Source organism: Mytilus galloprovincialis, chromosome 14 (assembly GCF_965363235.1).
Source record: "Mytilus galloprovincialis chromosome 14, xbMytGall1.hap1.1, whole genome shotgun sequence".
Taxonomy (NCBI): domain Eukaryota; kingdom Metazoa; phylum Mollusca; class Bivalvia; order Mytilida; family Mytilidae; genus Mytilus; species Mytilus galloprovincialis.
In genome coordinates, this window is record NC_134851.1 from 19,713,617 (window position 1) to 19,737,507 (window position 23,891).

Here is a 23,891-nt window from a genome sequence, read left to right on the forward strand (position 1 = left end):
ATAAAGAAATTCAAAAATATTTTTACAGTAATATTCTTTTTACAGTGTATCAGGAAATATTTCAAGTGTTTAAAACACACTTTGCTGACATACATATTTTCATGCGTGTCTACATTTCACTTTGTTACTGGTAGGTTTTTTTAGAAATGTCAAATACACACTATTTGAAAAGAGTTTTCATCAATTACCTTGATATCAAGATGAGTAATGCTTGATGCATGGATATTTCTGAGTACTTCCAGAAGCTGCTTGACATACTTCACAGCCTCAATTTCAGTCCATTTGTCTTGGGACAAGATGTGGTCTACCAGTGATCTCCCTTTGACACTGATTAAATTGGTTAAGGAAATATTGTTTATAAAACAATTACATAACGCGTCATTAGCTTCATTAGAATCTGAAATTTTGATTGTATACACATTCTTGAGGCACTCCAATATCAAATTTCATTTCCATATATGAGACTACACTAGCTACGACTACATTTTCTATCCATGATAATGTTGAAACAATGTATAGGGGAAACAAAGGTAGATATGACTCTTAATGTGGTACCTAACACTACAGGGAGATAACTATGTAAAGTCAGCTAAACGTTTTAATTACGTTGTGTTGTAAAAGGAATATTAAGCTTCTCAATGATCAAAATTGGTGTTTGTCAAATTGCTATATAACCAGTGTAATTTTTCTGACAATATGGTTGGTTCAAAAAATTTTAAATTTTTATATTTTTAGTAAAGTCTCAAAGTAAATACTTTGACAAAATTTTATGAAAATTAAACGAGCCAAATTAATTTTAGTGAAAGTGTTGGGTACCACCTTAAGTTCATGCTTGTGGCATAAAATTGTATTTATATGAATTAAATGTTTCTTTTTATAATTTTGTATGTTGTAAAAGCATTGAAAATGCACACATTTTTAAAATTAAGTGCTTTCGCAAAATCTTATTATGAAAGTCTGTGCCCTTTGCATTGTTCTAAAGTGGTTTATTGCTATTTTATAAAATTTTCTGAACCGGCTCAAGTGACCAAAATCACTCTCATTGAGATGACCAATGATAATCTTTAAGTATAATACAAATAAATATTTTTTTAGAGATATGAACATAAAACAATCAAATAAAATAATTGGACATGCAATCTAAATTATTAGTTATACATAGGATATGGCACACATCAAAAACTACACCATTAATTACAAGTTACACTACACACTCCAGTACTAGTACATTGTTGTAATACTGTAAACACCATGCTTCTTTACTACCATTCAAATTTCATGCATTTAGCTGCAATAAAAACACAAAAGATTTTTTTAAAGAAAGATCGATAAAACATAATTACACATGATTTAATACCCACCCCTTAAAAAAGCATTAAAAAAAAAAAGTTCTAATCTGAAATATATTTTTTGAGAATTCCATAACCTAAACCAACAGAAAATTAATCTTCATGAAGTCAACTTCCTCAATGCAAGCATACATTTTCAAAATTTCATAGAACAGCAACATATTACATGTATACAGAAATTTTCGTTAGAATTTACCCAATATTCACCTTTTCAAATGTGTGCTGAATCTTCTAAGTTCATGCAAAAATCATTCTACCATGCAATCGTAAACCATTCATGCAGATCATAGGATACAGTTCCATGACGATAACCAGCTGTCTCTCTGACTGGAACGCATCAATGACAGATGGAACACGTTGGTTATTAATACGTCGCATATTGTTCAATTCATGTCCAAAGAAAAATTTCAGTTCCTCATTGCATGCTGGGATCATTTTAGCGGCATATTCCTTTCCCGTAGATTTCTGTATAACTCTTCTGACTATTCCATGCCGACCCCTGCCTAACTCCTCAAGTGGATAGTAATAATCTTCAAACACTGACTCACGGAAAGATATTTGTTTGGTTGTGGTCTCAAGTTCTACAAATCAAAGTATAATTTTAACAACTTTGCTGATTCTACCTATATACATATATAATGGGAATATATATAATAACTAGGTCAGTCAGCGCCCCCCCCCCCCCCCCCCCCCCCCCCCTTATGAAAAGTTCTGGATCCTCCACTAGTCAGGTAGCTAGGAAAACTCCATATGATGTGAACAAATATGGTTTTCATGACAATAGGCTAATGTTTTGAGGACTGATGATTTTTTTTCCTCAATTTTTTTCCTTATTATAGTTTTGCCTTTGTTATTCGACTTATAACTTTTGATTGTACCCTTTGCACTCTTTTTGTGTAGTCTTTTGTTTAATGTTATTGTCTGTCCGTCCTTTTCTTTTTTTAGTCATGGCGTTGTCAATCTATTTTTGACTTATGAGTTTGAATGTTACTTTGGTATCTTTATCCTCTCTTTTGTATATTGTTTCTCTCATTCTACAAAACAGATAACTAAAAGCCAAATAATGTAGAAATCAAGAACACTTTATCTTAAACAGATAACTAAATGCCAAATAATGTAGAAATCAAGAACACTTTATCTTAAACAGATAACTAAAAGCCAAATAACGTAGAAATCAAGAACACTTTATCTTAAACAGATAACTAAAAGTCAAATAATGTTGAAATCAAGAACACTTTATCTTAAACAGATAACTAAAAGCCAAATAATGTTGAAATCAAGAACACTTTATCTTAAACAGATAACTAAAAGCCAAATAACGTAGAAATCAAGAACACTTTATCTTAAACAGATAACTAAAAGTCAAATAAGGTTGAAATCAAGAACACTTTATCTTAAACAGATAACTAAAAGCCAAATAATGTTGAAATCAAGAACACTTTATCTTAAACAGATAACTAAAAGCCAAATAATGTTGAAATGAAGAACACTTTATCTTAAACAGATAACTAAATGCCAAATAAGGTTGAAATGAAGAACACTTTATCTTAAACAGATAACTAAATGCCAAATAAGGTTGAAATGAAGAACACTTTATCTTAAACAGATAACTAAAAGCCAAATAATGTTGAAATCAAGAACACTTTATCTTAAACAGATAACTAAAAGCCAAATAATGTTGAAATCAAGAACACTTTATCTTAAACAGATAACTAAAAGCCAAATAATGTTGAAATCAAGAACACTTTATCTTAAACAGATAACTAAAAGCCAAATAATGTTGAAACCAAGAACACTTTATCTTAAACAGATAACTAAAAGCAAAATAAGGTTGAAATCAAGAACACTTTATCTTAAACAGATAACTAAAAGCCAAATAAGGTTGAAATCAAGAACACTTTATTTTAAACAGATAACTAAAAGTCAAATAATGTTGAAATCAAGAACACTTTATCTTAAACAGATAACTAAAAGTCAAATAATGTTGAAATCAAGAACACTTTATCTTAAACAGATAACTAAAAGCCAAATAATGTTGAAATCAAGAACACTTTATCTTAAACAGATAACTAAAAGTCAAATAAGGTTGAAATCAAGAACACTTTATCTTAAACAGATAACTAAAAGTCAAATAAGGTTGAAATCAAGAACACTTTATTTTAAAGGGAACTTAGAAATGAACTCTCTTTCATAAAGACAGGTTATGAGGCTTTTCAAAATACTTTTTTTATGATAACTTTTAAAAAGTCATTACATGTAATGATGTTAAAGTGTCTAAGAAACCTTCTAAATATGAGCTGTGTCAGTGTCAGTGCATGTAGACATGTAAATGGATAAGTCTTTGACTTAATTTTGAACATTTAAATATGACATAAAAGAAGAATGTTGTTTTATTTGGTAGGGTTCTTACAAAAACTAAAATTTCAAACAGTTATTATTAATACTTCCTATAGAGATATTTTCCCACACAAAATAGGTAAACAAATATATTGATATATATACTGCAGCTGTGCTATTTGAGCAGTCAAATTGCATTGACCGTATATTCATATTTGATATACAGTCACTGACCGTATATCACCTTGTTTATGACGTTGACAATGTGATTCCGTAGAGTTTTATTTATGACGTCAATAAAACATACAGGTTCGCGGAAATTTTACTTCTTCTGCACAAAATTAGGAAATGATGTTTTTTACCCAAAATACTTCATTTAGAACAGTTTTAAGAGTTGCAGTATATAAAGAATAACCATACGTTGTCTCGAAATATCAATGTTATTTGTACTCGGCTCGAAACAGGTAGAAATGCCTGGCACAGCCTCGCTTTCAACCTGTTTCTAAGCCTTGTACAAATAACATTGATATTTCGAGACAATGTATGGTTATTCTATATTTCATTTGCATAAGGTTGATTTCTATCAGGTCCAGTTCATATGAATATAACTATAAACTGGGGAAAAACATGTATTATTATACCTTACATATTTCAAACAATTCTATTGGGCGAAACGTTATCACGTGACATGGAATAATATAACTATAAACTGGAAAAAAAATGTATTAATCATGTTGTTTTTATAGGTAAAACTAGAAAAACAGTAGTATACAACAAAATAAACATGGAATAATACTGAATTCACTGGAACATAAATCAAAATATAACAAACATTAGTAAGAAATGTATTTTTTCAAGTGACCGTATTAAATAAATATTTTATATATATTGGTTTGAGGTATGATGGTGGAAATTATTTATTTACAACTGAAAGGAAAAATAAAGAACTATAAAAGAATTTTCTAATTGGGAAATACAAAATATGTGTAAGTGAGTTCAATGGATTGTGCAAATGTTTTAAAATGTAAAAATAATATTAACATGCTTGCACACAGAATGAGGTCATTATGAAAAAGGGATATTGCTATGGAAACTGATTAAAAAGGGATGTTACTATGGAAACTGATTTTCTTCTACAGGAGTTTTACCTTCATTATCACTATCATCTGAAAATGGTAATAATTTTGTCAGTAAATATTTCTGTTCTTTGACTGACAATAACTTACATTCTCAATATTTCTGGTGTTACTCACAAAATTGAGGAATAAACAAATAAATTAAGTCACCATTTACAACAATCAAAATTTTAAAGAAAAAATTAACTGGAAAAGCAAAATATAATATAGACTGATAGATGAAATTTCACTTTTTACAAATCTTATATATTATAATTACACCTTATGTAAGAATCCGGGGTTTTGATTGGTTAATAGCCAGTGTATTTTTCACCAATTTACTGTTATCAAATGAATATCGTTCATTTTTAACGCCGCCGGGGTATTTGCTAAAAGGATATGCCTTTTTTACCCTCTCTGTCGTGGTATTTGCCAAAAAATACTCTATCCGACTGGACGCTTGTAACGTCACGATCATCAATGCGTTTTAGTACATTAACATTCGGTGTAATTAAACAGATATTATACAATTACTGACTTTTGATGAGGTAAATATGCGGTTTTATTGACTTTTGAAAAATGATATTCACTGAGGCCGACGGCCGAAGTGAATATCAGTTTTCAAAAGTCAATAAAACCCCATATTTACCAAAACAAAAGACAGTAATTGTTTTATTCCATATTCCGAGAGAAGAAAATGTATTTAATGACAAACATATACCATTTTTTTTACATGAAACATTTTACCATAACGTTGCATGTAAAAGCGCGTGACGTTAAGCGCGGTGAATAACACTTTCTCAGGTGAATATGCTTTTTTATTCAAAATCCAATTCATATAGAGAAACCTACTAAAATAATACCAATATGGAATAAATCATGTTATTGAGGGGTATTTTCGAAAAATACCAGTCTTGAGAATGTCAGACTCGTGAAATTTAACATTCTCTCGACTGGTATTTTTCGCAAATACCCCTCCTTAACATGATATATCTGTTCATAATTCTGGGTTTTGTTTGGTTTGTATGAAATGAATGTTTTACCTCCGAAATAATGAAATAAGTTAACATTTTGAAACACAGAAGATACATAATAAGCACAAGCAACAATTGCTTAATTCAAATAACTTACCATCAACAAAAAGATTTGACGAAGAAATGGATTTTCCCGCCACATTTTCAGCCACACATGTATACAAGCCACTATCCAATGAAATGACATCATTCAGACTTAAAGACCATTGGTTTGGTTTGGTGTGTTGTATTTTCAATCGGCTTGTTTCAGTGATTGGTCTAGTATCTTTCATCCATCGTATCTTTGGATAAGGAATACCATCAACTTTACACTCAAACCTGCCACTCTTGTGGCTGTCTAGATACATGTCTTCTGTTGGTTCAATAAATGTTGGTGCATCTAAAAACAAAATTAAACATGAAGATTACTTTGGATTTAATATATTTGTTTCATCTAATCCAGTGTTCTCCATAGGCCCTTAAAGGACTGTGAATCCATTGTAGTACAATTTTTTAATGTGGTTCTATCACTCTTAGCTTGGTGGTATAATTTTCAGTTTAAAAATGGTAATCTGTAAAATATTATATGATTGATAAATGTTTTCCATGAGGTATAAAAAGTTAGATGAAATTTAACCAATATGTTGATTGTTTACACCAAATAATTAATTTACCTTATGAAATTAACCTTGTTGATAGGATTTAATTGATGAAATTAACACTTTCAACAAAATTATTTTGTGTTTTAATTGACGAGGAGATAATTTATGATAAAAAATAACAATTTTATGTGAATTATGACTTCTATATAATAAATCTATTAATAACAATTTCTTTCCTATAAGTATTTTGCATTACTTGATATCATTAATGAACACAACAAGTTACTGACCTGCATATTCTAATTGTACAATTATAATTTTAATTCCATTGTCATTTTCTGCTGTACATTTATACTCTCCAATATCATCCAAACAGAGGTTAAATATGTCAAGGGTGATAACTCCACTTGGTGTGATGATAGATTTATATTTATTTTTATCAGACAAGTTATTTCCCTTGAATGTCCATTCTATAACAGGAAGAGGGAAACTCCTGACAGCAAGGTTGATTCTGGCTGTTTTTCCTAATACACCATACTGTAACTCCTCAACTGTTGATTTGAATTCTGGGGGCATACCTGTGAAAATAACAATTAAGGAATGAACAGGCTTCTGTGAATGTAAATTAGATAACAATCATACCATATCTTCTTTTTTTATATTCTATAGTTGTTAGCATCTATATCTGTCATTAAGTACTTTATAAACAATTGTCTCATTGGAAATCTTTCCACATATCAGAGGTCAATCTGTATTATAAAAATAAATGATGCAATAGATCCTTTTCATAATGGAGAAATCATTAATAGCTTTTATTTCAAAATCACACCTGACTGATCCTGAATCTGCCATTGCCACTGGTTCTGATCCAATCAGTGGCGGATCCAGGGGTTGGAACCCCCCTTTTTTTTGGCCGATCAATGCATTTGAATGGGAGCATAAAGTTGGAACCCCCCCTTTACTCTGGGTTGGGAACCCCTCCCCCTCCCCCCTTTTTAAAATGTCTGGATCCGCCACTGCCAATGCATAGACAAACCAAAGAAATAGACATGTGGAATTGCTTTTTCAACAATAAAGTGTCAGATTGGAGAAGGATCAATTCTGATTGGGTCTAATGAGTATAAACACTACAATGTATCTTCCTTCAGACTTTAACCTTGTGAGGAAGCACTTTAAAGATCTAACTTATTATTTTTACATAAAACATAAACAAATTGTCAAACAAACTTTAAAAATGGGAGATAATCTCATAATTAAAGTTTACAGTGCAAAATACATACCACTTCTATACATGTCATCACTCTCATCCAGTGATATTTGTCTGCTAAGAACTAGTGGACTCTCTATGGAAGATCGTCGGGACATCCTTGGTGTTCCACTGTCACGGGACTGGGATCTGCTGAATACTGGAGGTACATAGTCATCTAGAAGACCAAATAAATTCTACACTTCAGAATTATGATTGTAAAAATTAAGGAATATGGCATATTAATTCCCAACAGAAAATTTTTACTCTCCCAAAAGCAAAGGAAAAGGTCTATTACTTTATATCTAAAAACACTCATCATTTTGTCTATACATGTAATATTAAACAAAGATGAATGCAAGTTTTTAAAGTATTTTGTAATATAATATTATACTATGAATATGTAGTGTTATGGCAACAAAGATTTGTATTGACTTGAATTGTAATATTATATTTTAGTGCCTATAAGTACAATAGAAAGAGTCTTACTAATTCCTAACAGGTAAAATCGATGCAGAAAGACAAAAACATTTTCTGGCCATAACCATTTAAATTCAAAATTTTCTCATTAAAAGAAAAACATTTATTCAGCATACCTCTGACATTGATAACACTGCAAGGCATTGTGGGATCACTAGCACCAAACTGGTTCTTAGCTCGGATTCTAAACATGTAATCCCGCTCTGGATTCAATCCAGTCACATCGTATTCATTATCTTCTACGTTATCAGCCAGAACCGTCCACGTTGAATGTGGTGGCTCACGCTTTTCTACAGTGTACTTTAATGAAGAACCTTTAACATAGGACGGAACTCTTGCTGGACCCCACGTCAACAGCAAGTTTCCTCCGTAGTGGTTGGTAATTAGAGGTCGAGAGGATGACATCCTAGGTGGCACTGACAAAGGGAAAAAATCATTAGAAACAGTTTGACATTCTTCATTTCAGTTATTTACATTTAATTTCTAGGTTTTAGTCTAATAATTAAACACCAGCTACATTTTCTAAATATTCAATATTCATTTCCTTAAAAAATAAAATAGATCAAAACCACTCATGCATTAATGAACCCACCTCAAAACTCATCATATAATCAACGTAAATAAGTTTCATGGTAAGTCCCTACTATATGTAACCTCTGACCATTAACCTTTACTTGAACTACTCTTTGACCTTTATACTAACCTCCTTTGGGAGCAGCATCTCTCATTTTCACCTGTGGAATTTCAAGGTCCTCTCTTTTCATGTCTATCAGTGGTCTTTTTACTTTGTCTGCAAAATACCAAAACCAAATTTTAAACTATAAAAATAAGTTCTTTACCCATGCCTTGTGGAAATCTGACCTGAGTTTATCTCATAAAACATCACCTACAGGAAATGTGTCTACATAAGTAGAGAGTATGAAGTATTTCTGTTCATTAGTACTGGAAAAATGCATGACATATAGATTCCATAACTGCAACTTGCTACATGCAGTGTGTTACAATATTTATCTATTTGAGGCAGTTAAATTATATTATCTAAAGTGCAAGGCTTGCTGAGCTTTTAAAATAATCAAAATTTAACTATTGAAATTGGAGAAATATTGTAATACACTAGTTGTAGTGATGAAATCTGATTCTCTAAGGATTTTTATCCTTCATTTTCAAAGTTGCCATTTATCATGACGTCACAATAAGAAAATTCATAAAAAAAAAAACAAGAGAACTTGATTAATTAAATTTTGACCAATCTATTGCTGAGAACAGATATTTCACCAGTGAGGATAAATATTTTATCTCACAACTATCAAGAAATGTGAAAATAGCACAAAAGTTAGAGCAATATCTCTTCATGCGGGAATTAGAAACAGGCCACATCTGTAAGATAATATTTGTTAGATAATGGTTTAACACTGTGTAGACTTACATGGGATATATGAGGACAAAGAAGGGTTGATTGATTGATTCAGGTTTAACACCATGTCAAAACACTTTGGCTCTGCAAGGGCATTGAGGAAGTGGGAATGTGGATTTTCTGACAGTGTTGGCAATAAACAAATAGAGGAAAGTGCTTTTGGAAGGAAACAATGCATTTATAAGAAGGCATTATCTGTTGTTTTAAACTTTTCAAGGAGTGCAAGAATTGTGATATTTTGGTGTATCCAAAGATACAGGAGGGACACTTTACATACCCTGTAATGTTTGTATAAGATTTCGTACATCCTCTAGTTTTAATTCTGACTCCTCCTCCTCTGTAATCATAGACATTCTTATACATTTGTAATTTTTCATTGGTGTATTTTTGGAGGAATACTTTACATTTGGTATGTTTCAAGTAAACAAAAGTTCATCACATATGTTACCAATATGGTTTTTGCTATACCCTCTTTTTATCCACCAGGTTTTTAAAAGGTTACATTCTATCTGGCATTTGTCTAAGTGCATGTTTTTATATAGTTTATATTACAATACTTGATAGCTTGTTTTAATAACCTTGAAAAATAGAGATGATCAAAATTTTAGTTCATATAATTTGTCAAAAGCCTTATTAACCATCAGTTGTTCAGGACACACAGATCTACAGTTTACTTTAGATTTATCTAGCATTTGTCAAACAGATTTTAACTTTTTTTTATTAAACAACACTATAGGATTTCTACAAAAGACTTTTTCAGTGAATATATACCACGCAAACTATGGTGCAACTCTTGTACAAATGGGAGATAACTCATTATTTTATAAAAATTGGAAAAAATATGAAGTTTTTTAATGCCTATACACACTAATTCCTGTCAAAATTTAAATGCATACACTTTCAGTTACTGATTTGTTTCTAAATTTTTAAGTTTTTCATGAAATTTATCAGTTCAACATTTTACCCAATAATTCATTAAACTTTACCATGAATACAAATGGTTTACTTTTATAAATTGTGACTTAGATGGAGAGTTGTCTCATTTGCACTCATAACAAATCTTCTTATATCTATCTACAGACAATACCTTTATTTCTATCCAGGGAAACTGCCAATGTAGGATCACTACAACCAAACTGGGTTTCTGCCTTTACTCTAAACTGGTAACTCATATTAGGATTAAGTCCCTCAATGAGGAATTTGGGATCAATAATGCCACTCTGGAAATGTGAGAAACCTGGCATATTGTCTTCTTTAATCTCCACAATGTATGTGATGGGAACTTTCTTGGCATAGGCTGGTATCCTCGCAGACAACCAGTGTAGCATTGCTCTCTCCCCTGTCACGCTGGTCAATCGCGGTGTTTCCATTGGTAACTTAGGTGGAACTGTAAATCAGAATAGATTAAGTCAGAAAATGTTTATTCCAAGAAGTATTCCAAAAATAGTTGTTTCAATAACTGATCTTAACTCTAAGAAGACACTTTTGTTTAACCTATAATGATTTCTTTGAAGAAAAAAAATGTCCTGTGATTTTTTTAAATTAATGTACAGGTGAATACCTCCTAATTCATATATATTTATTTTTATAATACATGTACAATGTAGTACCATATTTTAACTTCTGGAAGACCTCCACATGGATTGTATTGTAAACTAACTTATTTTCACGAGCCCTATTTACATGTCTTTTAAAGTAGAAAAATTTGTGCATATACCACTGTTTGCATTTTGTACCCTTCTGTGATGAAATGAATGTGATTATGACAAATTTGAAGTGACAGATTACAAGTTCAATACACTGGCATCACTCATTCTGTAGTTTGAAAGAAATTTATTAAAATTATTATTATGATAGAGTGTACATATTTTACACATATTTGTTTCCTTATCATGTAATTCATTAACTATGACCTGAAGATGAAATCGGCTATTATTAGGTTGTGTCAAGACCAATCAATGTTCCTGGTACAATCAAGTAAAATAATAAAAACAAAATCCAAAATCTATCATTTAAAATTAATTGTGTCTCAAACTGTTAAAAATTAGTGGATTAAGTTTCAATATTACAAAAAGTCAAAACAGTTAATCAAACTTTTCTATTTTTCTATTGATTCAAATTACTGCTATCATTTAATACATAAACTTTAATAAGGTTAATGATGATAGACTAGTTATCATAAAGAATTACTTATGTCTATTTATAGAATCTACAGTGTTTCTAAAACTATCATAACTTATATTATTAGTACAATTTTTAATTGAATTCAAAAGTGATTTAATAATTTTCCTTTTACACCAAGTGTAAATATTACAGTTATAAAAATAATTTCTCTGATTTAATCAAATCTTATATTTATTATCTCCCTTAAATATAAAGGGGAGATAATTTGCTATTTGTTTTCAATGGTTCTGTCTTATGTTTTTAAAACTTTTAATACAACAAATATAGAAAGGATACAGTAGATTGTTTACTTCAACAACACAAAACAGAAAGGCAGAGATAATACAACAATGAACACCTCTTATATATCGTCTTAAAAATTAGGTACAACACAGAAAAGAACATTTGGAAAGATATTTGCTTATAAATAGAACACATTTCAACGTGAGTTGTCAGTATAATTCATGCTCCGATGTTATTCTAACTCCAAAAAAGTAGTCCATGTAAACTGCAATATAAGAATTAGCGGCTCACACCATGCTGGCAAATAGTGATTAGAAAAGTGCTCTGAAACAGTTTTAAAGAAATGAAGCACCTCTACTGAATAAAGCAGATTCTATAGACTTTTTTCTATAGATTTTAATGGAGGATTTTTTTTCTCCAGGAAACAGTATGCAAGAACTTTAATTTAGATCTGCTTTACCAGATAGAGGCAATGTATTAGCCAATCAGATGGATGAATTTGTGTAAAATTCAAGTAAGTTGCAATTTGAATTTGAATCAGAAATTATTTCTACGTAAAAACAGAAAATCATATTTGAAATATTAGTACAACTGCCCATACATTCCCCCCATTTTTTTAATTTGTCTAAAACCAGAAGTTACTAGAAATAAACTGATTCAAATATGTTAGAACTTTGGAAAATCTGATAGCATATAATTTAACAGGAACAAGGCACAAATATAGTTCGAACAATATTTCTAAAATTAGTTTTCACAAAAACCTAAATCCTTTGAATCTTGGATTTCCATTTCTTTTCACAGCTTTGATATTATGAAAATATTTTGTTGATAATTTTATAAATATGTTGTGCCTTGTTAAAAGTTTAGAGTCTGGTAATTTTGTCAGTACCACTGTACCTTCTTCAATAGGAGCTTCTGAAATACAATGTAATTATCTTTGTCAGTCTATAAATATCAACAATCAAACATTCTATAAAGCAACACCATGTTCCTCAAAATCTTTGTTTGAATCTAAGCAGTCATCTCTTCAAAACTCCTCAAGGATGACATTATACAGTTGAAAAATTGAATACTCACAGTGAATTCAGAAATTATTGTGAGCATTTATTATTGCGATTTTTGAAAAATGGACAAAATTGTGAGATTTATCAGATATAAGAATTTACTCTGTCGCATTATTTGCATTAATAAAAACCTCACAATAATTTCTAAGTTTACAGTAACCCTCTATGCGTGATAATTTAAGTCCTCAACAATCAGATTTTCACCTTTTTTAAAGTTCTATATTTTTCTTTTTTTTTTGTTTTGCTGATTATTCTCTTTTCTTAATATTTTAGCACTACATTATTCTCTAATTGAAATTTTTTATAATTTTCTTTTCTCCCCCTCCTCTTCTCTGACTATTCTATAAACCCCATACACACCCTCATCATGTACTGTTTAAGCATTGGTGAAGAATACATATTTTGAAATCACAATATTGAATATATGTATATACTATAATTGCAAAAATTTATATTTATACACAAAAATGAGTCTAACAATAAAATGAAATTCCAATATGGTTACTTTTTAGACCCTATGCATAAAAATAATCAATCTAAAAGGTTATCCTGTCCACTACTTTTCCTAATTTACCAAGTATTCTGGTTTTAATTCCTTCGTTTAAATATAGTTTCAAATAGCAGTAGCATTGAGCATACAAAAAAAAATTTAAAAAATGATTTCCATAATTCTGATGATTTTAAAACTTATTTATATACATATATATATAGCCTCTGGCCTTTGTTAGTCTTGTATTATTTTAATTTTAGTTTCTTGTGTACAATTTGGAAATTAGTATGGCGTTCATTATCACTGGACTAGTATATATTTGTTCAGGGGCCAGCTGAAGGACGCCTCCGGGTGCGGGAATTTCTCGCTACATTGAAGACCTGTTAGTGACCCTCTGCTGTTGTTTTTTATTTGGTCGGGTTGTTGTCTCTTTGACACATTCCCCATTTCCATTCTCAATTTTACATGTACATGCATATCTTTTTTCATGAACCAGTAATATCAATTGCACTTTTGACTCAAAAGTATGGTAAACTTTGACCTTACCACAATCTCCAAGGGTAACAAAGGGAACTTCATAGTCTGAGTCGTATTCATCATCATAATACTGTTCTACCTCTGAAAATACATATAAATCAATAAAAATAAATAAGTTTTTCCATTTTTAAATCTTTATAAGAAAGCAAAACTTTTAAAACTTGAGAAGATATTTAAACAAAGAACTTAGGGTTATTTTGTAGCGTTTGAAATGTGGTACTAACATCTGTCTATTACTGAAGCTGTATTTTGACCTCTAAATTATTTTTGAAAATCTTAGAACAGTTAGACTATGTGGAACGCATCTATCCAATCAAGCTAGAGATAAAGGATACTACAGATACAGTTAAGTCGGCCTCATATCTTGACTTACATCTAGAAATTGACAATGAGGGTCGGTTGAAAACAAAACTTTACGACAAAAGAGATGATTTCAGCTTTCCAATTGTGAACTTTCCATTTCTAAGTAGCAACATTCCAGCAGCACCTGCATACGGGGTATATATCTCCCAATTGATACGATATTCCTGTGCTTGCATTTCCTATCATGATTTTCTTGATAGAGGGTTGCTGCTCACAAGGAAGCTATTAAACCAAGAGTTCCAAATGGTGAAGTTGAAATCATCCCTTCGTAAATTTTACGGACGCCATCACGAGTTGGTTGACCGTTATGGAATAACCGTTTCACAAATGATATTGGATATGTTCCTTACATCGTAACTACAATCCCCTTACCTTTCATGAATGTGACCTACCGAATTAGACTATTTACCGGATTTGTTATCACATAAGCAACACGACGGGTGCCGCATGTGGAGCAGGATCTGCTTACCCTTCTGGAGCACCTGAGATCACCCCTAGTTTTTTGGTGGGGTTCGTGTTGTTTATTCTTTAGTTTTCTATGTTGTGTCGTGTGTGCTGTTGTTTGTTTGTCTTTTTCATTTTTAGCCATGGCGTTGTCAGTTTGTTTTAGATTTATGAGTTTGACTGTCCCTTTGGTATCTTTCGTCCCTCTTTTAGTCCATTTTTAGCAAAAAAAAACAAATTTTAGTCATAGCATGGTGTAAATTGAACTCGGGTAACCCATTGCTCTGGTCAAAAGCAGAATAGTTCACAACTTCAAAATACATAAAGGAATATTTTGCTTTGGTCCTTACATTTATATACTAAAATCTAATATTGGCCCTAATTTTGAACATATAAGGAATGCAACCTACATTATGATGTATAAGAAGAATATTTCAAACCTATAGAAACAGGAAGTGTTGCCTAACTACTTTCAAATTCATTGTGGGCCCTGTTTCTGAACATATAATTATGCACCCCTAGTCATGTATAAGAAGAACACATGTATATCTCACCTATAGTTCTGTATATAGAAACAGGAAATGTTGCCTCACTACTTCCAAATTCATTGTGGGCCCTTATTCTGAGCATATAATGTATGCACCTGCAATCATGTATATAAAGAATATTTCTCACCTATTGGTCTGTATAGAGAAACAGGAAGTGTTGCTTCCCTACTTTCAAATTCATTGTTGGCCCTGATTCTGAACATGCAAAGTTTCAATCTTAGTCATGTATACAAAGAATATTTCTCACCTATAGGTCTGTATAGAGAAACAGGAAGTGTTGCCTCACTACTTCCAAATTCATTGTGGGCCCTGATTCTGAACATGTAATCCACATCAGGATGTATATCTTTCAGTGTATGTGAGAGACCAGTCAGACCAGATTCAACATCATTCCATTCAAAATTAGGTGGATTCTTCACTTCAATACTGTATGTGATTGGGTACTTGTCTCTGGTTCTTTCTGGTACCTGTGCAGGTCTCCACCGCAGGGATACAGTTGATGGGCCATCCTCTGTCATATCTGGTTTATCCAAGGGTAATCTTGGTGGAACTAGAAAGAAATTAATAAGGAAATAATTTCCAATAATTCTTTTTACTTAGCCCTGTGTATTACTGTGAATAAATTATTTTTGTGGGTACCAATGTTCATGGATTGAGGAAAGACTTTCACTTTCATGGATATCTGATTTTGTGGTTTTACCAATTACAACCTTATAGAAAATTTGTTATTCTATGAAAATTTCAATCTGTGGTACACCTGAACCCACAAGAAAACCATGAAAATTGATATTCCCTTATTGATAAGACTTAATCCACTTTTATCATTTACAAACAACTTTTAACTGTCAATGGACATGCTTTGACAGTCATAAAACTTTTCAGTACAATTATCTTACTCAGGTGCATATTTCAACAAATATATTGGATTTAGTGCTACCAGTCCAAATTTTGTTCCAGTGAGTTTTGAGAAAAGTTTTATGATGGAGATTCATGCTACCGTAATCCCTTAGTTTTCTTTAGGTTTTATTTACCTATTCTTTTACCTTGATTTGTATCCTCGTAATGGGATAATAAGATTTAAACACCAGTAAATTACTATAACTAGTTTATCTTTCCAGGCCATATCATTTTACCTTATGTTTGCAGTGATGTTTTGTTGCTATACCTCCCGTGTATAATTGAGTAGAACATTTTTTTCACACTTTTTTTGTCATTCCAACTTAATTTTTTTAGACCCCTTTTGTATCTATTTGAAATAAATAACTTCAGGTAAATATTAGTCATCAAATGTTGAAATGCTGAAATAATGTTTTTACAATAATCAATGAATTTATCGGTAATTCGTATATTTTCCCTTTGATCTTACTGCCTAATATTTTCAAGTATCAATGTACTGGCTGTATCACTGAAAATATTAGGCAATACCTTATGTAACGTCATAATTACCGATAAACAGAATAATAGGTAGTTTCGTTTTTGATACTGACTATATCATGTGGAATATCTTAACTCGCCCATATTCCACATGATATAGTCAGTATCAACGAAACAACCTATTATTCTATATTATATATTTTGGGTTTTTTTATATAATATTTAATCAATCAGGAGATCGTGTACAAATCAGAATACTGCTTTTTAAAATAATCTTTAAAAAATTTGAATTTTTAACTTACTTTTATTGGTCATTTTAGAAACATTTTTGCAAATATTTTTGAAGTTTTAACTTACTTTTATTCAATATACGGATTCAATATCTCCTTAATTTAATCATGCCCATTTTATATAAATCTTATTGTTTATCAGTGCTATATTTTTAAAATCTGTTTGTTTTAGAATTTTTTTAACATGGGCTTTCATATTTTATTGTAAATACTTATATATGTGAATGGATATATGTTGTAAAGCACTTAGAGTAATTTTAATATTATATAATGCGCTGTTTTAAATACTGTATAATAATAAAAATAATAAATGTGTACAAATTAGAAACCAGATGAAGACATCTCTTACAGTAAATATAAGAGCCTTATAATTATAATTGAAAATAATTACATTCTGGAATCCCCCTGAATCCACCACTTTGTACTTACTGAATGTAGTAAGGTGATCAACATAGCATCTAGATGGTACTGAAAAGTCCTGTTCAAACATCTTATAATCCACAGTCTTCCTGGGAATTCTGGGTGATGGTGCTGTAAATATCAATTATTTATAATGAGATTGATGATTAATTGAATAAGCCATCTAAAAATGGTACATCCATAATGTCATTTACAATATCATGGAAAGGTAGCTTGCTCTCTGAAAATTTGTGGAAGTTTTGTATTTACATGATTTAAGATTTTGATGTCCAATTTCAAGTTTCTGTCCTTGATAGGAAGTTGAAATATTATTAATAAAGCTCACATTCAAAAACTGCCATTACAATACTACAAATGACTTTTCAAGGTCATCTGAGTAAGAAGCATTAACAAATGAGCTGATAGAAATCGACCTTATGCATGTACACAGCTACATATATAAAATAAACTCATCATAGATACAAGGACTAATTTTTTTATATACACCAGACAGGCGTTTCGTCTACAAAAGACTCATCAGTGATGCTCAAATCCAAACAAGTTACAAAGGCCAAATAAAGTACGAAGTTGAAGATATTAGACTTTGATCGATTTTGAACTAATTAAGATTAAAATGATGCATTTTGGTTTGTTTTAAAGGGTTGTCTTCTTATGAAAACCTACCTTTGGAACAATTACAGACTTTCCGTAGAAATTATTTCAACCCAAAATAGGTTAATAGAGGTATTTAATTTTCGTTTGCATAAGGTCAATTCTATCCGACGCAGATCAAATCATGCATAAACTTTTTTTCAAATTGGTTAGTTCAATAAAACAATTTGTAAAAATAGCTACCTAAGGTGGTACCTAACACTACAGGGAGATAACTCTGTAAAATCAGCAGAACGTTTTAATGACGTTGTGTTCTTAAGGGAATATTAAGCTTTTCAATGATCAAAATAGGTGTTTGTCAAATTGCTATATAACCAGTGTAATTTTTCTGATTAAACAGTTGGTTCAATTTAAAAAAATTTTTTATATTTTTGTCAAAGGATCAAAGTAAATACTTTGTCAAAATTTTAAGAAAATTAAACGAGCCAAATTAATTTTAGTTCAGGTGTTAGGTACCACCTTAAAGGTTTAAATTTTATAATAACCAGGAATAGATATACAGTAAGATTCCAAATTTGACCTTTACAGCAGGTTTGACTGTGCATGTGAACTGAAGGTTTATTAAATCAGTGAATCACTCTATATCTATCAGAATTCAACTTGACTATTAATAAGGATTTAATGCCAATATTTTTGTTACATGTCTCACTAGAATAAAAACAAAACCAACCACAGTAAAACAGCATTTATGCCTCATGCTTAAATCTGCTAAAAAAATATTCTTACTATACTGAACCAAAAGTGCTGAAATAAGTAAAAGAAAAGAAAACAACATGCTTAAAGGAAAGTAAAATAATGACGCCAAAAATAATTAGTAGACTAAAAAATTAAACTTCATGCAAGCCTTTACATATGAGAAATTAGTGCATCATGTGAAGATGTGAAGGTCGTCACTTATCAATTGTTAAGACTGTGAGGTCAAACACTTTTAGGGTGCTATTGAGGTCAAAAGTCGTAACTTTGTTTGGAAATGGACAAGAAAAAGTTATAAATTGCAAGGCTAGGATCTGTCATTAAGACTGTAAGGTCAAATAAGTTTGTGAATGAAATCAAAAGTTCAGGGATTGAGATTTTTTTACCTTCAAAATCATTTTCATCAGTATCAGAATCAACAATTTCATTTTTGTAAGAGTTACACAAATAATCATGTGATAACTCTGAATCATCATTGTGTTTAACATTATCTTCTTTCATATTGGTCTCCATAGCTTCATTATTATTCTGATTATCAGTGTCATTTGACCTAACACTCTTTTTATTTTCAAGGTTATGACTCTGGGTGGATTGAATGTCATCTTTGACACAAATGCCATTTTTGTTTGAATCTAAGCAGTCATCTATTTCCCTCAAATTAGTAAAAATTTCATTTTCTAATTTCATTGGTAAATTATTCAAATCAACATTTTGGTTTTCAAAGTCAACTTCATTTGCTGAAAGAAAACAAATACATAAATATAACAGAATATAATATTATCAAACTTAATCAAACAAAAGCATTAAACGCAGCAGCCAACACATCAAACAACTAGATAAGCAATAAAGAATATATAGTTACTATTAGCTACTATAGCAGTTAATTGCATAAGAGATATAATATACATCTAGAATAAAAAAGTAGAACAATCCAGTAAATCTATGAGGACAGCTTTTCATTTAATGTTATTTACTATAAATATAATATTATGTTGTCCCTTTTGAATTGTTTCACTGCTTCCATCAACAATCAAACACTAGAAAATTTTGCTAAAATATTTTTGTTAGAAATGTGTTTAAAATGACAGCTACTGTAAAAGCTGGGTCTTTTCAACTATCATGACTATTGGATTCATCTATTTTTCGTGGATACCAATTTCCCCATTACTGTAGAGTAAAATTTTTAAAATATTTGATTTTGTGATTTGGCAAAAGTTGTTACAGAAGCCTATAGAAAATTTATACTTTTTTTTATGTTTGTTGAAGATCTAAATTTGTTATTTCCTTATAAATATACACTGTACCCATGAAAATCAAGAAAATCATGTATGCCACGAATAATGATAAATACTCAGTAATAAAAACCTACTTGGTGATTTGTAGTATGATATTGGTGGAGTTGGTGCACTGATGTCACCATTTTGTGACTCCGCCCTGATTCTGAACAAATAGTCCTTCTTGGGCATGAGGTCTGTAATTGTATGTTCAGTCATGGTTATTCCCCTTGCTAGAGGGCGCCAGTTTCTGTGAGGTGCTTCTTGTTGCTCAATCTGGTAGCTGATTGGTTCACTATGACGATATGGTGGTGTGTAAACTCTCTGCCAACGTAGTCTGGCACTGGTTGCGTCTTCATCAATAATCTCAGGGCGTGTAATAGGTACTCCAGGGCGAACTGAAACAAAACATAAATTTGAAAATTATTCAACAGGATTTAAGATACTCTTGGACTCTTTCTATAAGAGTTTCTGTTGAGAAAAATGCTTATCATCTTACTTTAATAATTTGTAAAACGTTACTGTTTTGTGTATAAATTTTATTCTCAACAAATTTGCCTAAAGTGTCAGTATATGAAACCAAAATACTTTTGTTTAGGCTAAAAGTATTAAAATTTCTCAAAGAAATTCAAAGAAACTTAAAAATGCACATATTAGACATTCCAAAAAATATAAATTACACATATCCATTAGACCAGCACTCCGACATCATTGAAAAGATATATATAATTACTAAAGTTAAATATATTGAAGTCATCAAAGGTCTTCATCATTCATTGGACTTCAATGACATAAAATGTGAATCTGATAATAACCTTCTAATTTTCCAACTGAAAAAAAACCTGTTTTGTGATAATGATCCCATGCCAAAATGCTTTTTCATTGTCATGCAAATTATTGATAAAAGAAAACCTCAATTAACAGGATTACAATTCAAAGTGAATACAAAGTGTCTTTCAGTAGTGATACATCATACTTACATGTTCAGTGCCAAGAGAGATATTGTTTATATATATATTACATGTGTCAATCATTTTCAAACTCGAGATATATTTTCCTATTCCATTCTTTTTCAAAATCTTACTATAGATAAACTTACCTTTCAAGACACTATATCAAGCTAAAACTTATCTTATCTCAATAATTTAAACTTTCCAATTTCCTCATTCATAATTGTTGCCAAAACATCACTTTAACTTTAAAATTAATTTAAAACAGATCTTTGAAATGTCCGGTTACTAGATGTATCCATTATATACACTAAACAGCTTTTATCATTTCAGCAATCTGTTATAAAGGGGTGGGATGCAAGAACATATAAAATAATTAAATTTCAAATTCTGTTTATTACATGCTAAAAAATAATTTGAGCAACAAGAAACCCATCAAGGCAGGGTGAAGTAGATTGCTCCCTAAGGGTAAAACAGAATATTTCTTCAACCAGGAACAGATACCGGTATTATGGAATTTCCAGGGGAATTTCCAGGGGAACTTCAGTTGGGCTGAACTAATATTTGTTGAGACAATGAACGAAACCTAAAAAGACAAGCAGGCCACAAACATTATAAAGAAAAGCTAAAAATTATGCAACACTAAACCCATGAGTGGACTCAGGTGCTCTGAAAGGGTCAACAATACAATTCCTATTCCATTAGTGCTACCTGTCGTATTTTTCCTTTTACAACCAAACATCAATCTGTGATGTCATAAACATAAACAAGGAAAGCATTTTAGTAGCTACGATAATTGGTCATTTTTTTCTATGATCATCCAACATAACATTGGTAAGTAGGTTGTCAATCTGTTTTTAGTCGTTTTTTGTCTACAGATCCGTTGCTAAATACACATGATATAAGAAGATGTGGTATGAGTGCCAATGAGACAACTCTTCATCCAAGTAAAAATTTGCAAAAGTAAACTATTATAGGTCAAAGTACCTCCTACAACACAGAACCTTGGTTCACACCGAACAGCAAGCTAAAAAGGGTCCCATAAATGACTAGTGTAAACCCATGGTCCAATCTATATAAAAATTGAGAAACGAGAAATACCATGAATCACATCATCATATGACAACCACTGAACATCAGGTTCCTGACTTAGGACAAGTGCAAACAAATCAGCAGGTATAAATTTTAATAGGTGCCAAACTTCACCCAATCCAGGACTAAATTTTGTATAAAATCAAGATGTCTTTGAATTTTTCAGTGTTTTTAGCTTGCAGGTGCTTTTTTTTATTAGAAATCTTATGACTATAATTGATTTGAACAAAAGTTATACTGAAATGTTTATGACTTAGACAAGTGTTTCTATTCATAAGACATTTGTAAGATTTTTTGTGAATTGAGTCTCTAAATGTAGAACAAAGAAAAAACACAGCTTAATAGAATAACTACATGAAGCACAATAATTTGGTTAACCTGAGTCTGTATGACAGATAAAACAAAAGATAAAGGTGGAACATATGGTGATAATTATCAATAAATAGTAACAGGTACTTATGTACTACCTTCACTACACATTACAATACAATCTGCAATACAACCCGTCAAGTCTGACTATTTACTCCAGAAACATAACTCAATTTACCAATAGGTGCAAATATTTAGATACTGCAAAGCAGGAACTCCCTCTTACGTGAATTTTCATACAGATTTTGTGTAAAGATAATTCATAGAGCTGAGCATTGAATATGTCATCTACAAAATATCATAAGGCTCTCTTATCTATTTTTTTTGCAAACAAAAATGTTAAGTAGAGATAAAATATGTACTTTCAAATATATACCAGTTAACAAAAAATCATACATTGACATAGTTGTGGGTCCTGTACCAAAAGAAATGAAAAAGAGGCCATGCAGTCAAATTTTCTATTCAATTTTTCCAATATCCAACATCAGCATGTTCAGCATCAGCAAAATGTTTATTGTTACTGGTTGTACAATGTATATGCTAAACATGTATTTATAACTCACTTTGATGTGGGAGAGATAGATAAATGTAATCTTTGATACTTATAATGACTCTGATGAGGTAAATAGATTGAAGTGCAAGCCTATTGTAACAATCAGAAGGGTAAATTACAATCAAATACAATAAACCACTTTCAATAGACGAGAGCATTTAGGAAAGCAGGTATACATGGTATAAAAGCACTACATGTATTATTGCCACTGCCATGTAATACTTGACACTGGACATAAGAAACCTTTTCATCTTTTATTGTAATATATTATTACCATTGTCATTAATCATGTTTTAAATACATATGCAATAAAAGAATAATAGATTCCTTATGTCCAACGCCAAATTTTACATAGGTATTCAGTATGACTACAATTTAATGTCATTTTGAATATAAATGGATAGAAAATGTTAATACCATCCAGTGTCAAATACTTCATAAATTAGAATGAGTATGTCATGACATTTATGTGTTTTAAATTCAACATTGTGCTGAGCCAAATGGTAATTTCCTTAGAAAAGGGGGTATAAGTGCACTACAATCAGTATGACTTCAATTTAATGTCATGTTGAATAAACATGGTTAAAAAGGTTTACCATCCAGTGCTTAATACAACATGATATGTTTTGAATACAACAATGTACCTCATACACACTGACACAGTGACTGAGACAAATGTTTAAAGTGCAATCAATTTTTACTACTAGAACTTTGATGATAATGACTTATAAATTTTTACTACTAGAACTTTGATACAACATTTGAAAAATGTCTATGATGTAAGAGGACAATGATTGGAACCTCTTGCTAACAATGT

At 30.8% G+C, this 23,891-nt stretch overlaps 1 protein-coding gene across 7 annotated transcripts in view; it reads right to left on the minus strand.

Moving 5' to 3' along the window:
• The window catches only part of LOC143059765 (twitchin-like), an 83,108-nt gene that overhangs the window by 14,394 nt on the left and 44,823 nt on the right, over positions 1 to 23,891 (minus strand). For 3 of the 7 annotated variants that reach the window (XM_076233325.1, XM_076233327.1, XM_076233328.1), the window contains 16 exons: positions 20,206 to 20,508; positions 19,223 to 19,573; positions 17,502 to 17,603; positions 15,656 to 15,958; positions 14,063 to 14,134; positions 12,860 to 12,877; positions 10,644 to 10,943; positions 9,834 to 9,893; positions 8,846 to 8,932; positions 8,259 to 8,558; positions 7,697 to 7,840; positions 6,707 to 6,994; positions 5,933 to 6,214; positions 4,835 to 4,852; positions 1,645 to 1,930; positions 189 to 327 (listed from right to left, as the gene is read on the minus strand). In XM_076233325.1, coding sequence (XP_076089440.1) covers positions 189 to 327; positions 1,645 to 1,930; positions 4,835 to 4,852; positions 5,933 to 6,214; positions 6,707 to 6,994; positions 7,697 to 7,840; positions 8,259 to 8,558; positions 8,846 to 8,932; positions 9,834 to 9,893; positions 10,644 to 10,943; positions 12,860 to 12,877; positions 14,063 to 14,134; positions 15,656 to 15,958; positions 17,502 to 17,603; positions 19,223 to 19,573; positions 20,206 to 20,508 — 3,053 coding nt within the window. The remainder of the gene's footprint in view (positions 1 to 188; positions 328 to 1,644; positions 1,931 to 4,834; positions 4,853 to 5,932; positions 6,215 to 6,706; positions 6,995 to 7,696; positions 7,841 to 8,258; positions 8,559 to 8,845; positions 8,933 to 9,833; positions 9,894 to 10,643; positions 10,944 to 12,859; positions 12,878 to 14,062; positions 14,135 to 15,655; positions 15,959 to 17,501; positions 17,604 to 19,222; positions 19,574 to 20,205; positions 20,509 to 23,891) is intronic. The other 4 variants (XM_076233329.1, XM_076233324.1, XM_076233326.1 and 1 more) reach the window with 4 other exon arrangements.